This window comes from Gavialis gangeticus, unplaced genomic scaffold, assembly GCF_001723915.1.
Source record: "Gavialis gangeticus isolate Ggan-Ray unplaced genomic scaffold, GavGan_comp1, whole genome shotgun sequence".
Taxonomy (NCBI): Eukaryota; Metazoa; Chordata; order Crocodylia; family Gavialidae; genus Gavialis; species Gavialis gangeticus.
The window spans coordinates 129805558-129820491 of NW_017729025.1; the positions used below are offsets into that span (position 1 = coordinate 129805558).

The window sequence follows — 14934 nt, forward strand, 5'->3', positions numbered from 1 at the left end:
TGTTCTTGGGGGGGGGGGGCCTCTTCCACTGCATGCACCCCTGAGGAAGCCATGGGGGGCACATGCCCCCTGGATCTGTGTGCAGGGCGAGAGTAGGCTGCTGCTGTGGACTGGAGCCAGGGGCAGTGCCAGACTGTTCCCAGCACGGGGGTTGGGCTGGGGCTGCGCTTGGGCAGGTGGTGGCAGCGCTGGGGGTGGGGAGGGGGATGGACTACCACCCTGTAGCAACCCCTCCCAGCACCACCACTTCCTGGCCCGAGTACAGCCCAGGCCCAGCCCTCCCGCTGGGAGGAGCCTAGTGCTGCTCCTGGTCCCAGTCCACAGCAGCAGCCCATCCTCACCCTGTGCACAGATCTGGGGGCCACGTGCTCCCCATGGTTCCCCCAGGGGTGTGTGCAGCAGTGGGAGTTGCGCCCTGCTGATGAGCCACTCGTGGCTCCATGTGGTGCCCAGCCCCACTCCCTCACTGTAGGGGCCTCAATCAGCAACCCCCCACCTCCATCCCTCCCCCTGCCCCTTCCCCCCCCAACAGACTTACCAGCTGGATGCTGTTCTCCAAGCTGCTAGGCTGGATATGGGCATTTGGATCAGTATCAGCCAATATCGCTCATTTAATAATCAACCACTGGTATCGGCCCAAAAATCTTTATCCGTACACCCCTAATTCCAGGTGATTTTCAAGGGTAAGACTCTGGAAGTGTCCTGGTTTTACTTATCTGCATCTTGGTTCTGGATCCAAAATTTAGCATTGTCTTATTTTTAAAACCATTTTTAATCCTTTATCCATAATCTCAGATTTCAAATAGGGTCTAATTGATGTGCTGGATCCATGGCTTCTCCTCACCCTCTGCCCAGGGATGTGTCACACGTTACACTTAAGACATATTTTATTTAGAGCATAGTAAGCTTTACTATGAGTTAGAAAGTGTTCTGGGCAGTTACATGATCTCAACTCTGTGGACAGAGCTGGAGACGGCTGTGTGGTCAATCAGATGTTTGTCAGTCTTCACTCCTCCCCCACCCCCCACCTCATCCCCCTCCTACCTCCAGAGCTGGTTTAAGGCTCTGGTGTGATGGAAGGGCTGGAACCGACAACCATGTGTCTGTCTGTCATTCCCAGCCCCGACACCATACTAGAACTGGTGAGGACCACTGGTATTATCTTCATGATGCAGTCCCACAACAGCCTAGCACATATTATTTAACGCTAAATGGAGATATTCCTACCAAAAAAGTCTTAACTTTACTACCATAAGATAGCACTTAGCATGTGTTTTCCTGCTTGAATGCACAAATGCTCATGGTTTTAAACGCAATTAAACACATCCTATGTATAATGTGTGACAAACTGGTACCTGTACTTAACAAAAACAGGTTCTAAAGTTGCAGTTTTTCAATTTAACAATCTTGCAAGCAATGGTTGTCCCATCTCCCTTAAGAAGTGCTTACTTTCACTGGACAGAATCCTAAATATGGACGATACACTGTATAAAATTAACTACGCCATTGATGCCTGTATTTGTAAACTAATTTTAGAAGATAAACCTGCTCTAGGGCAGAATGAACAGTTATGTAATATGTAAGCTTCCTCTGCATAGTGGCAGGCACAGCTACATGTTCTATCAATGTGCCTGAATGAACTCCAGCACAGTTCATGCTGGAGTTTATTGCTCCTGGGAGGTAAGCCTGCCAGCTCAGAACTGCAGTGCCCTGGCTCAATGTGCTGCAGAAGGGCTGGCTGGGACACAAGGGTGCTACAGTGTAGGACTAGCCCAGCAGGCAGCCCCTGCATTGTAGCATCTTCATACCCCAGCAGTCCCCAGGCACCATCTACACATATGGTTCAGTGCACTAAACTCTGCTGTAGGATTGTACTTGTGTTGGGCAGTATTATCCTACAACAGGGTTAATTAGTTTACTGCAGCCTAATAGTGCCACGTGTATAGGCAGTAACACTTTACTGCAGAACTAATTAGTCAGCCCCCACAGTAAAGCACTTGTGGAGATGCATGCAGTATCACCTAAATGTAAGAAGTTCCTAATACTAATCATCCTGCTACATTGAACTACAATGAAGAAACCAGTTTCATTCTGTTAATATTAGCAAAATATTTCAACTGACTGATAGTACACCCTGGGGAATGATGCAATTATGCGCCCATGCAATTTTGCGTATTAAATGTATGACTGTGCAAAATTGCATAATTTTACATAATTTAACTGTGGGAGGGCGCTGTGCCTCCACCTCTATGAAGCCGAGGCACAAAGCCGTTCGACTGTATAAGTGGGGAGGGGAGCTCCTGCCTGCGGGAGGAGTGGGGTGGGTGGGAAGGTGTGGAGTTTGTGGGTGGGTATAGGTCACATGCCATTGGGCCAGGCTGGCCAGCCAGCTCAGTGCCTCCATGTGAGGCTTCCAGCACTCCAGTGGGAAGCTGCATATGGAGGCAAGCAGGAGCCTGCCTAGCCTGATGGCACATGACTCCATGACTCCATTTGCAACTTCCCACTGGAGTGTTGGAAACCCAAGGTAGAGAGCTAGCCTGGCCCAATGGCATGTGGATTGGGAGCAGCACACTATCAGGCTAGGTGGGAAGCTATACATGGAGGCATGGAGTCCCACGCCATCAGGGCAGGTGGGCTCCTGTTTGCCTCCACGTGCAGCTTCCCGCTGGAGTGTTGGAATCTCCATGTGGAGACGTGGAGTCTGTCCAGACCAATGGCACGCAGCTCCTGGTCCATATGTCATTGGGCCATGCCAGCCAGCTCCATGCCTCCAGATAGGGCTTCTAGCACCCCAGTGGGAAGCTGCCCATGGAGTCATGGAGCCTGTCCAGCCCAACAGCAGGCAGCTCCCACCTGCAATGTCATGAGCCCCACACGCTGGCACAGAGCCAGCCTGGTCTAGGCAAAGGCGCATGCCAGTGGGTCAGACAGGCTGTGCCAGCAAGTGCAGGCCCTGAGACTCAGCCAGAGGCATGCACCGCCAGCGGCTTTACCTGCCGTGGCCATGAGCACCCTGAAGGCCTGCTGCCTACTGCCACCGAGCTGCCAGCAGTGGAAGCTGTGCACCATGAGGGGAGATGTTGGGGGGGGGCACACCCACCTATAAGCCCTCACACACACTCCTCTTCACAACACCCCTCAAATCCCACACCCTCCCACAAACCCCACACACACACACCCCTCAACTCTCCTTCACAAACTCCCCACATACTCCAATACTCTCACCTCCCACACCCATTCACAAACCCCACATGCACACACACCTCCCCACATCTTCACAAAACCCCCCACACGCACCCCCCAACTATACAAAGTACCTGCATATATTTCTAAAGTACATTCAAATATTGTTATATTTAGTTTAATTTGTAGAAATAAATAAATTTAATTACTTTTGCATAATTTTGAGTTTCTGCACATAATTTTGAATTTTTCTATGCATTATTCCATGGGATGTATAATAGTAATAATATAGCGAATTCCATCTGTTGTGAATCAGGTTTTATTTTGGTTCCTTTCCCAATGCTATATGCATCTAACTGGATACTTACGTAATCCACATCCTGTTCTCTCTCTTTCAGAATATGCTAAGCCAAGATGAAATGCTGAATGACAATAGATTTTTAACACCCACCTTTGAAGACTGGAGATGATGTTTCAGCATGATCAAGAACACACATACCTCACGCACACATCCAGATAAGTGGCCAAGGAAACTGGGTGCTATATGGCAGAAAATAGCATATGCTTTTCTGCTAATGAGTCATACTTTATATGTCATTGATACAGCAACACTTTACAGGTAAAGAAAAATATACAGGGTACCCTAATAAGTATTTTTACCTAGATGTTAAAAAGAAAAACTATGCAAAATTATTTCTCATCCAGAGTTGAGAAACAAAACCAGTAAAAGATGTCTTTGCAGATATATGGTGAATATATGCACAGCTGAAAGCAAACTTTTATAATTTTGTACTTTTATAATTTACTTTCCACATAGGGATTAATGTCAGTAGATTGGCACCATAGCCACAGGTTCAGAGTCTTCCTGAATGAAGTAAAAGCAATGAGGACAAGCCTTTAACAATTCCAACTGCTCCTTTTCTCCTCGACCAAATGGTGCAGCAGGTGCTATCTTGGGGTCTGGCAGACAGCTACAATGTTTACAGAACTGTTGATGTATAGACACGGCTAGTTTAGGAGCTTGAGAAAGCTGTCAGTGGGGGAGCAGGAACTTTGTTCCCTCCTCTTGTACCTCCGTTTGTCTCTGCTTTCTCTGTCCTGCTTAAAACACTGGGATGGAGAGAGAAGACAGATAAGCTTTCACACCTTGTGAATGGCCAGTAGCAAAAGTGAGATGATGTAGTGGGCATGTTCCCAGAATAGGCCAGGAGGGAATACATTAATCCTTATTATGCTTTTTCTCTCTCTGCCTAAAACCAGCAACAATTAGAAGGACAATTTGAGACCCTTGGAAAAGATGAGGGACCCAAAAAGGTTACTTTGTTTAGTTTTTCTTGGTACTTATTATAAACACTGAGTGTGCTCATAGTCAGGGAACAGACCTAACACCCAGCAAAGACAGCCTGCATGTTGACTTTCTCAGACCAGGGTTCAACACTCCCCCTGCAGTTGCTTTGAAGTGCATGCAATGAAACTGGCAGCACAGCATGGGGTTTGTTGCAAGTGATGACAGCTCCTTGTACAAATGGAAAGTTCTAGGAAGTTCTACTGTATATAGCCTTCTCCTATAAAAAGCAAAATGTAAGGAAGTACTAATGGGCCAGTGGGCTCTGAACATTTTGAAGTTGCCTGAACTGTGAGTCAGAGTGGCATACAGAATGGAGTTCCCTGAACTCAGAACTAGCAATTGGAGGTGATCAGCTGTAAGGCCTTTACCAGCCACTTTCCTTCTGTCACTGAATTGCTTTCATGCTACTGTAAGTAATTAAATGTATATGAACTTTGGATAGTCACATGACAGAGATTTGGCCAGAAACAAGCTGTGATGTTTGCATGAGAACCCAGTGATTTTTTTTTTGTAAACCTTATGCTGTGTTTTGTTTTATTTTGTTTCTGCTTCTGTTTGCCGGCTCCCTTCATTTCAGGTTCAGTCCTTACTGAACATATTCCCATTTGTGACTGTAAAGCCAGGGGGAACTTAAGTGACTTTTTATGAAGCTTAGTTTGCCACTTCACCTCAGAAAGCTTTTGTATAAATGTTAATTATAGGAATTAAAGCAGCTATTTTCCACCATGTCTATTCTTGCTGTATAAAGGATATGGCGAAATTGTTTAATTTATATACTTGACAAAGACTGGGATTTCCATGGGGAAGTCCCATTGGAGTTAGTGGGATCAGTTACACCTCCACTCAGTGCTTTCAAAAGGCAAGGAGTATTAATTATCAGCACAGCGGACACTAAGCATCTGAAATGAAATGTTCAGTGATGAATTAACCCACAAAGGCAGGAATAGTGACTCAAGTGATACCATTACCAGTGCAAGAGAGGAAAGCAGTGTTATACTGCTGACATATTTCCAGGAGGCCTGACTGGATTTTTTTTCTAATTTAACACTTTAAAGCTTGTGTGTCATAGTAAAGTCTACACAACAATTTAAACAAAAGTTTATCAGATTATTTCAACTTCTAATTTTTGCCTATGCTAAAAAAAAAAATCAAGCCAGCAGGATAGAGGAGAGAGAACAGTTCAAGGAAATGCAAAATGTTGACATCTGCGCTGTCACATTGTAGTGAATAGATTCTGGCTGTTTCTCTATCTCCTGGTGACTCTTTGTAGTAATTTCTACACAAGCTTGGCTATGGGGAAGTTTAGGCTGATTCCTCTATGCCTATATTCTCTTCATTAGTTAATAAATATCCCCTAACTTGGAATAACTTCTGAACTTGGTAGACACTGAACAAATGCACATAGTAAAAGTATCCCAGTAAACAGCAGCTTACAGGTAGCCAACATGAAATGCTGAGGACAGGGTACATCTAAAATGCTGTCAGTCTGTAAGACTGAGGTACCTTACTCAATGTACTGTGGTAAGACCTCTTCTAGCACTTGGGATCTTCAGCCCAAAGCCTTTCCCAAATGTAAATCCTTGCATGCTTCATTTCAAGGAACTGAGGAAGGCTCATTTTTCTTTTAAAATAGTCAGAGGTGCTCCCTTGAAATGCAAGATTTACCAGACTAGAGTGCCACAGGTTCCACTCCCAGGGCAGTTAGTCATTAAACAAAATACAGAAAGTCCTTGGACCACTAGAACTTGCACCTCCTCCTCTCTAATAAATGCCCTAGCTAGTAGGCAATACTGTCTTACTCTCTTGGCCAAATGAATCTAATTCTTCTCTGCACAGTGGCACACTTCCAACAAGCCACTCTGCAGAGAAGAATTGAGAATAGCCTTTTAAGCAGGTCAGAATTACTATTTCAGATTTAAGTCCTTTTTTAGCCTTGTTATCTTAGGGTCCTGCCACATACTCAAATTAAAGCTGGATAGAAACCAACTATACAGCTGTTATATATTTTCAGGCACCACCTTTGTAGCTGGTTGGGTCTTTTTATAGATGGATAGGCATTGTTATAGTGTGATAATTACTTCACAGATGTGGCTGATTAAATTTATTGCACCATTAACCCATTACCTGTGTAACACATGTAACATGTAGCAGAGGCCTTAAGCATCTAAATTTTGCTGTTTTCCCCTGCTCAGACCTGTCATTGTTTCCTTGCCTCAAACTTTGATCCTTCCTTCACTTGAACTGTCACTGGATTTCATCAGTAAGGTACCAAGAAACATTTTTAAAAGTTAGCAATTCTTTGGTCCGGTCTTGGTTTAAAAGTCTTATGGGCAAGGTGTGTGGGACTTTACAGTTAAATAAAGAACATAGTTCCTGTCCCCCAGATCTTCCAGGGTTAAGGCACAGTACAGTACAAATAAGGCCTGAGAACAGAATGTAAAGCAGTAGAGTCATTAAAGAGATTTTTTTTTAAATCCAAGTTCCCCCATCTTTTGCCTCTGCCCACCACCTGGGGCATAACCTGCCTGCCTTGGCTGTGCAGGCTGCTGGTCTTCTGGCACAGAGCAGCAACAGCATCCAGGCAGGAAGGTTAACCCTTCCCTGCCTGCTCCCCCAAGACAGGCTGGACAGCCACGAGTAAGAGAGCAGGAATGGAGGGGGAGGGGGGCAGTGAGAGGGGATCTGGGGTGCTTGGGGAGGTGTGGCAGCAGTGCGACTGATCTGGGCCAGTGGAAAGGGTATTTACACTAAAGTGGAGCCTACAGTGGTTACGCCTTAGTGTAACATGAGCTGATCAGAGAGAATCCTACCCTGGAATGGCATAACTTTGAGCCACATAACAAGCACTTAAAACTAGTTTCAGGTATTAATGTGTGGACAACTCAGGAGTTGCCCAAAATTACTGTGTAACAAGGCCGTAATCTAATGTCACTAGATACATTACACTGAACTGCAGTGTAAATATCAGTTATGCATTTGGCAGTGACAGTTACTGAAATCCTCTTTCTTCAACGGCAGTTAAGGTAATACGAAAACATAACCTAGAATAATGTTCAGTGCAAGGTTAAATATTAGCCTCCCAAATTAAGCTGTATTCTGAAATGAGAATTCTTATTACAACAATAAAGCAATTTTGAGAAGCTTTGAGAATTCTATTCAGCATCCCTGAGCCACTGCCATTTCTTCCCAATCTTTTTTGTTTTCTTAGGATTACCAAGACTTTTATCCCTTGTTTCACAGGGACAAAGGTGATGCAACAAAAACATATTCATGTTAATTAGCAAATTACTTGTAGGGTGTTGCCATATACTCCTAACAAGTTGGGAAAGAACTTCAGACTTCAGGGCACAACTGCAGGCTGCTGAATGTTGATCCTAACAAATTAAGCAAATGAACAGAACTTCTCCCTTCCTCAGATACAAAATTTTCTCAGTACAGCAGCGAAGGCAGAGCATATCAGGATAATTGAATGCCAGTGCCTAGAGTCTCCTAGCTTTTAACTTTATACAATAATACCACCTTCATACTTTAATCTTATAAATATGCAACTCCGTATCTTACTGCTTAATGTAAGGAGGTTAAAGAATATTACTCAATAGGGTGTGTGTTATAATACTGAAAATTTATGTAGGAACACAACAGATTTAAGTACCTAGGCAATAAAATTCTTGACATTCAACTTAAAAAGGAGTAGAGTCTACATCAGAGCATTACATTGCTCTAAAAGAGCTGCAGTATAGAGGATTATCACAGCATGTGCCAGGAATATAGTATGCTTACTGACATTGTTCAATGCCTTTTCATGTTAATAAGCAAACTTGTTATTTTTGGAATAACCCAGTTTGTCCAGACTGGGCTGACAAGCAAACTGAATCATAGGAGGTGGCCCACACATCAGAATGATGGAATCATTGCCAGGTGGAGGAAGATGTGCTTTAATCATGTCCACAGTGATGAAACCAGAGCTGTACTTCCAATCTGAAAGACAAAAGTGACAAGGGATGCTATTAGTATCTGACAAAGATTTGAATATAAGTTCATACCAAGAGTCCTGTCTGTATCTTCAGCAATGCTAACCCTTCACATATTGCTGTTTGTGGGCTGTATATACTATCAGCACTGCAAGAAGCTACTTGCACACAAGGATAGGACCACACCACTCCAAATAAATCCAAGCAGTGCACTTGGCTCCCAGTGTTTTAAGAGGGAGGTAAATCTAACAATTCACATTCTCATCTCTGGTGCCTGCAACTGCAGCCTACCACGACCTAACTACTGTAAGCACCACTTTTCTGTTGTGCCCATGACAGCTTGTCTAACTGAACTGCTTAGTACCTGCCAATGTAATATGATTCTGCTGAAGAAACGAGGAAAGGAGAAAACACAGAGCAGCAGAACTATAGATTTTGCTGGGAAGTCCAGGGAATTAACTTTGCAGCAAAAGTTTACAGAACAACTTCTCATTTTAAGACGAGTTTCAAGATTAGTAATATATTTTAGAAGGGCTCTGATAGCAAAGGAATGGGTACAGTACAAATGATGTATACAAGGAGCCTTGTATACAGAGAGGAGGACAAAAAAGACCTTTTTTCATGCATCAGCAACCTACCTTGAGGAGGCCTGTCCAGTGTGTACCACAGTTTAAATTGACTGGGGTGCTTCTTAGCAACCTCCTCTAGCTCTGTTCTTAATAGTATGTCTTTTTCTGTCTAGAAAATGTAGAGAGAGAATTATTTTCCTCCAAACTATCTCAGTGCACTGAGTAATACAAACTAACAGAGCTAACTTTGTTTTCGGCAGTAAGGGATCACAGGCAGTTCAAAGTTACACAGTTCTCACCTCCTCTACCTTTCAGTCTTCCTCATTTATAATTATTAAAGTAGCCAAACTAAGCAAGCAGGTTTTTTTCCTCTTAAATATATGGTAGTTTATAACATTTCTTTGCTATAAATTCTGATTTAAGAGTGAAATTAATAGACTTAACACCAAGCTACATAATTCCTTTAAAGGAGAGTTAAAGGGTTTATTTAAAAAGACATACCAAAAATTCAGACTTATGTTCAGAATTACTGTTAGCCCATTTGGCCCTGTCTTGGTCTCTTAGCACTGGTGTTTTTGCAAATTTTGAAGTGGAAGTGAGCAGGCATACCAGTTTGAGGTAAGAATTTCACATAAAACCTTCCTTTCAGGAGTGAGAAATTTCTGATAGTTTTTCACAATAAGGTTCAGGATAATATTTTGTTTAAGAGTAAGAGAAACCCAACTTGAATCTACGCGAACTAATGCAATTAGTCATGATCTCTCTTGTAATTCCTGCTACAAACCACTTTTAAACAAAATATATCAAAACATTCATCAGATGCTTGTCTTGCCATAGACATGTGTTAAATATATATTTAAGTGAAGAGAGACTATCCTGAAGAGCATTCACTGAATCTATGTAGAAAAGGAATTTTCTGGGTTAAATACCATAACAGTTTGAGCAGTTCAAAGTCCTGTGGGAGGAGCAGGGAGCACAGAATCTGGCAAACAAAAGCTACAGCATATTTACCTGATTAGCAAAAAGTAAGTAACATTTTGTGTCATCCTTGGGGTCCTTTGTGATGTGACGAATCAGCTGCAACATCGGTGTAATTCCTATTCATAATAAGAGTCACAAATGAGCTTTTTCTCTAAGCCCATCCACAGATTGCAGTGCAGAAACAGGCAACTTCACTGAGAGTTTTGTCTGCATGAGGCCCAGGATCAAGGCCCCACATCTCAGTTTATGACCCATATCAGCTTTGATGTTCCATAATTTCACTCCAAAAGTGACAAAGTAATATTTCATACCTAGGAATGTCCATTTTCAACATTAATTCATTTAACCCTCACAGCACTTTCATAGTAAAGAGAAGGAAATATTGCACATAGGGTAAAGGGTTAAGTGATTTACCCAAGGTCATGTATTAAATCAGTTTAAGAGCTAAAATTAGAATGTGTGTAAATTATTGGCTCCCAAGCCACACTGAAGACCCTATTTTTGTGTTGCTGTGGTAGATAGCAATTAATACTGTGCCAGGATGATAGGTCTGCAATCAGGACCAATTAGCTACTGACGAATAGTGGTAAAAATTATCTGGGCTCTGAAGACCTTCAGCACTGAAGAATAGAAACCATTGGATATTCAAGGTGTAATATGTTCACTTCAAGCAAATAACCACTGAAATATTAAATCCCTGTATCAGTGCAAGCACTGTTAAGTAGTAGCTTGAACTGGTAATAAAAACAATAATTCCATGGTCATAAAATGTGTGTGTGACATTCATTACAATCCTCTGACAACCTGTATGCTCTTTAGCAAAGTGCTCACCCTTAGCACAATGACATGGGGTGTTTGTAGACGTGGCTGTGGTTTAGTCCCCTAAACTGAAATGGTTGTTTTTTAATTGCGATAATTAAAGAACCACCATTTCAATTTAGGGGCTTCTGTCACTATTACAGCAAGGGCCCTGATCCTTCTTTTTTTTTTTCCTTCTGTGGAACCTGCCACATCTCCCGTGGCCAGGGGGCAAGCTACTGGGAGGCCAAGCAGCCCCTAAGCCCCAAGAGGTCCTTCCCTCTGCGGTGGTGTTGCCCCCGGTGTTGCCCCAGCTCAGAAGCAGCACCCAGCCCAAACGAACTCTTGCTGGGCCAGCATCTGGCCTGCTAGCAGCCTGCCCAAATGGCCACGGAGGAAAGGACCGGGACCCACCACAGCTCAGGAGCTGCTTGGCCTGACCGCAGCATGCTCCCTGGGCACAGGAAACACAGGCAGACTCTGGGGGGAAAAAAGTATCAGGCTCCTCCCCACTTCTGCTTTCAGCCCACTTCTCCCGTGGCAGGAGGGGCAAGCTGTCAAAAACCCACTATGTTACAAATAGCTACGTTGCAAACTAAACTACATGCAGATGTGGTCTAGTTTGCAATGCAGCAAACTCATTTAAATTGTAAAAAAAAAAAACCTGCACGGGTACAGTGTGACACATTTAAACTGCAGAAACGGGAAATTTTTGTAACTTGTACAAGCAACCAATAGTTTCACCTGTTCCCCCAGCTATCATCCCAAGATGCTTTGCAAACTTTATCTGTGCTTCAGACTTCTTGTCAGGCTTGATAGCAAATTTACCTGGAAGAAACACACAACATTTGTAAGTAAATGAACTGATAAGTAATCCATACAGTTGCTATGCAAGGACAATTATTGCTGCCTACAGCTTAATTCACTGTGTCAGGTCTTCTGGTCCAGCCAAGCAGTGCTCAGAACAGAAAACAGATGGAAATGACAGAAGTGGCTTTATCGTACCTTGGTAGCCTCTATGGACTTCTTCACCATCCTGGATAATTCCGAGCAGGATCAAGGCTAACCAAATTGTAGCCAGCTACATTGACCCTGAAACACTATCTGGCAGCTGTGAATTTGATGGAGTACTATGGCCCCACACTGAAGGGCCTGAGGGTGGTGAGTGGCACTGTCTCTGCCAGGGGAATTCTCGAGGTTGGTAAATCACCTTGACTCTATGAAAGCACAGCTGAAGATCTCACCTTTTAGTAGCAATATTCAACAGATCTGCAATAAAGCAGTCAAATGTGCTGCACACTTAGGTAAGACCCTTTTTATTATTGTATTTGTAATTCTTTCAGCTCTTGCTACAAGAATCCAATTAAGTCCTTGGCAGTCATAGCCAGGAAACTCTGACCTCTAATATCCAGGCATGAAAACAACCAGATAACTTCTGTTCCACACCAGAAGATGCCACTGCTTTACTCAAATTTGAAAATTAGATGCCATTTGCAAAGCAATTAGTCTCCACAAACTAAGCCAACCAGATAGTTCTACACAGAGCATTTTTCACATGCACACTCTGATAAATCATTTAACAGATTTGTAACAAATAATGAGCTTCCCATGCTGTTGTCTGTAGTGCTGCCATTGTCTATGGCAACTGAAACACAATAGAAACGTGTGTGGATCTGGGTGTTACATGGGTCACTGAGTCCCTCTAAAAGATAATGGACTCATCTGTATATTATTCATAATAAGGGCCTGATCCTGAAAAGTACAAAGCATCAGCACTTCTTGCATAAAGCTGAGGTGCGTGAAACAAATTGCCTTTCTCCTTTACAGCCACCTCAAGTGAGAGTTGTTTGTATCAGCAGGTTGTTTCCTCCCATCCAGAATGAGCTACATGCAAGAGCCTTAACCAAGTCAAGCCTGTTTTAAAACTAAAGTGGAATTGGTTTCCAGCCAGGGAGTTTATTTAACTGCAGTAATGAATTTCCCAAAAGGGCAATGCATAGGGAGGCTTGCAGTGTGAAACAGGCCAGGACCATCTGGTACAATGATCACAGCGGTAATGTATAAAGAACTGAATTACCAACACCTAACACAAGGGCAGGGTGAACAAGGAAAGAGTGCACCACTCTTCCCCCTCCACTATGGCCAACTAGGACGGGCTTCAGTCAAAAAACATAGGAATTCATTCTTGGTGAGAGAAACCTGGGCTTCTTCCTGCCATTTAATTTCAAAAGAAAGCCATGTCCTAAACTTAAGCCCTCAAGCTTTAAACTACCCTTGAAAATAACTAAATTCCCACCTTCCATTTAAACATCAATGTACCTGGCCCCTTATACACAAGAAGTCCATTTGGCCCTCTGAAGTCAATAGTATCTCCAATGTTCATGCTGTTTAAGTACTGGGACATCTTTCCACCTTCAGGGAACTTAGGATTGACATTCTTGTAGTAGACCTGAAAAAAAACCAACCAGTGGCTATTTGTGTCATAACCAGTTAGGTCCCAGGTAGCAGTGATAATTTTTTTTAAAAAACAGCGTTTTGCTTGCCTGCAGTTACACTAAGCATCTGAAATAGGATCCAGAAAATCCCTTGCTTTCAAATGTTTGTCCACTGTAACCAGAAGCCACTGCGGTTCTACAAGCAAAATGCTAATGCTGGTATTTCACCACCACCCCTGCATGCAGCCCAGCTGAAGAAAATGTAGGCATGGACTGCACAGTACAATATTTGACCTTCAAACTAGGATGATTTCATGGCAAACTTCCTCCAGGGAGGGTTGGTTGGTTTCAAGTGTATTCAGCAGCCCTGGAAGGTACTCCGCACTAATAACTATGCTGTTTGACAGTATCAGTTTAAATTTTCACAGACTTTTTCTTCCCAGGCAAACACTGGTTTGTACAGTAAACAAGCTGGCCTAAATCCAACTCCCTCTTCAGGCAGTTAAGTAGCACTTATGCAGAATTTAAGGCCACCCACAGTTTTCAGATCCTCCCCGCCATGCAACTCAACTTGTCCTTCTAAGCATGCTCCAAAGGAATCAGCTCCAGTCTCTTACTCTCTGCTGTGATCCAATTCCAGTTTTTCTCAACCAGGATGCTGCTGCACCCTGGGGTCCCTTAAGATTCTTTCAACGGTGCTGTGGAGTGCACACTTGATTCACAAGATAAACCCAGAGTTTTTAAATAGGACTCCGAATATTAAATAGCTTCTCATTTGTTGCGGCCTTTCTGAGTTCTTTGCAACAGAAAAATTGCCCTATCATTTTTCTGTAGTCAAAAAATGAGTTAAAAATGTGGTATTTTCCAAGGGATGCCTTGAGTTTAATGAGGGGTGCCTTAAATCTAAAAAGGTTGAGAAACACTGTCCTATTCCATCTAGGAAGACACATAATCCTGTGAAATCCCTAAAAGTTAATCACAGAAAAAACAGGACTGTGAGGAGGAGGACAACGACTTGCCCATCATTGAGCCCCATTGTTTAGTGGTTACGGCATTTATTCAAGCAATGGAATATTTAACTTATAGCCCCCTCTGTCCCCCACAGCCAACAATGCCTATTACTCAGCAAATGTATTCTTACCTCTCCTGTAGAAGCTGGCTTGAGGGGCACTCAAAAGAGGAAGATAAGTGGGACATGAAAAGAAGAAGCTAAAGGGAATGTGGCTTGGGGACTCCGTAAAACAGCTTCTGTCCTGGAAATGAAAGGTCCCTGGGTGTTGGCCTCTGCTCCTCCTTCTCTTTAAGCATTTTATCCAGGGACTATTCCATGCAAAATGCAGAAACAACATTGAGCCAAAGAGACAAAGAATAAATGTGGCCAGAGGCCAAATACATGCTTAGGAGGACACGTTGTGCTGCACAGTGGGGAGTAGGAACTAAAACTCATGTAAGCAGACACAAATGCCATTTACACAGGTGCTACTTACTTGCTTGCCAAGGGAGCTGTATTTGAGACAACCAGTTAAATGGCTTGAACAGAAACTAAAATTTACCTTTATAATTAAATCAACATAACCTTTTATTTCATCACTGGAAACTGGTGTGTAGGCCCGGATCACCAAACTACCATTGATTTTGGCAGAAAG

At 43.1% G+C, this 14934-nt stretch overlaps 2 protein-coding genes across 7 annotated transcripts in view; one reads left to right on the top strand and one right to left on the bottom strand.

Moving 5' to 3' along the window:
- PPFIBP2 (PPFIA binding protein 2) overlaps positions 1 to 5588 on the top strand; it is a 223748-nt gene extending 218160 nt beyond the window's left edge. For all 6 annotated transcript variants that reach the window (XM_019519541.1, XM_019519543.1, XM_019519542.1 and 3 more), the window contains one exon: positions 3585 to 5588. The gene's annotated coding sequence lies outside the window, so the exon portion shown is untranslated. The remainder of the gene's footprint in view (positions 1 to 3584) is intronic.
- Positions 5589 to 8137: 2549 nt separating this feature from the next.
- The window catches only part of LOC109299378 (NADH-cytochrome b5 reductase 2), a gene marked incomplete at its 5' end in the record, with an annotated part of 23506 nt that continues 16709 nt past the window's right edge, over positions 8138 to 14934 (bottom strand). The window contains 5 exons of the mRNA XM_019519965.1: positions 8138 to 8512; positions 9144 to 9243; positions 10086 to 10171; positions 11598 to 11681; positions 13173 to 13302. Of these exons, the coding sequence (XP_019375510.1) occupies positions 8340 to 8512; positions 9144 to 9243; positions 10086 to 10171; positions 11598 to 11681; positions 13173 to 13302 (573 nt within the window). The remainder of the gene's footprint in view (positions 8513 to 9143; positions 9244 to 10085; positions 10172 to 11597; positions 11682 to 13172; positions 13303 to 14934) is intronic.